The sequence below is a fragment of the Cariama cristata genome, unplaced genomic scaffold, assembly GCF_000690535.1.
Source record: "Cariama cristata isolate BGI_N322 unplaced genomic scaffold, ASM69053v1 scaffold36494, whole genome shotgun sequence".
Classification (NCBI taxonomy): domain Eukaryota; kingdom Metazoa; phylum Chordata; class Aves; order Cariamiformes; family Cariamidae; genus Cariama; species Cariama cristata.
In genome coordinates, this window is record NW_009612956.1 from 3,847 (window position 1) to 4,382 (window position 536).

The 536-nt window shown below is 63.8% G+C and overlaps 1 protein-coding gene across 1 annotated transcript in view; it reads left to right on the forward strand.

The window, feature by feature from the left end:
• The window catches only part of SPAG5 (sperm associated antigen 5), a gene marked incomplete at its 5' end in the record, with an annotated part of 3,847 nt that extends 3,774 nt beyond the window's left edge, over nt 1-73 (forward strand). The window contains one exon of the mRNA XM_009698832.1: nt 1-73. This exon is cut by the window's left edge and continues 41 nt beyond it. Within this exon, the coding sequence (XP_009697134.1) occupies nt 1-73 (73 nt within the window).
• Between the last annotated feature and the right edge of the window lie 463 nt (nt 74-536).

A 536-nucleotide genomic window follows, 5' to 3' on the forward strand; every position in this document is an offset into this window, starting at 1 on the left:
GCTCCACAGCCTGCTGCGGTACTTGGGCCTGAAGCCAGCCGGTGGCAGCAAGGAAGCTGCTGAGCCGCTATAGCCCGTAGCCTGAAACCTTCCTCATTCATTCTGTAATTATTTGTTGAATAAAGTTTTGTTGGCTTTTGCTCTGCCTGGTGCGTGGATGCAGGAAGCTCCTGGTGCCCTGGGTGGGGACAACTTCTCCAGTCCGTGCTGGCTGTTCCTGCTCTGTCCCTGTCACAGGGCCACGGGCACAGCTCCCGGGCGTCTCCTGCCTGGCGGGGGACGCGTGCCCCCTCCCTCAGCACTTGCTCTCAATAAGCCACCGCGTTCCCCAGGCTCCCACCCCGCGGCCCCGGCAGCAGCCAGCGTGCCCGGGCTGACCTAGCTTCCCTCCCTGTGGCCCCTGCTCCTCCTCCTCTTCCTCCTCCTCCTGCCCTAGATTTTCTCTGTGCCCCCCCCGCCCCTGCGGAGGGTATCAGAGGCTAGATCCTGCACCCCCATCACCGGGCCTGTTGCCTGGGGACGGTTTCCCCCTCCCA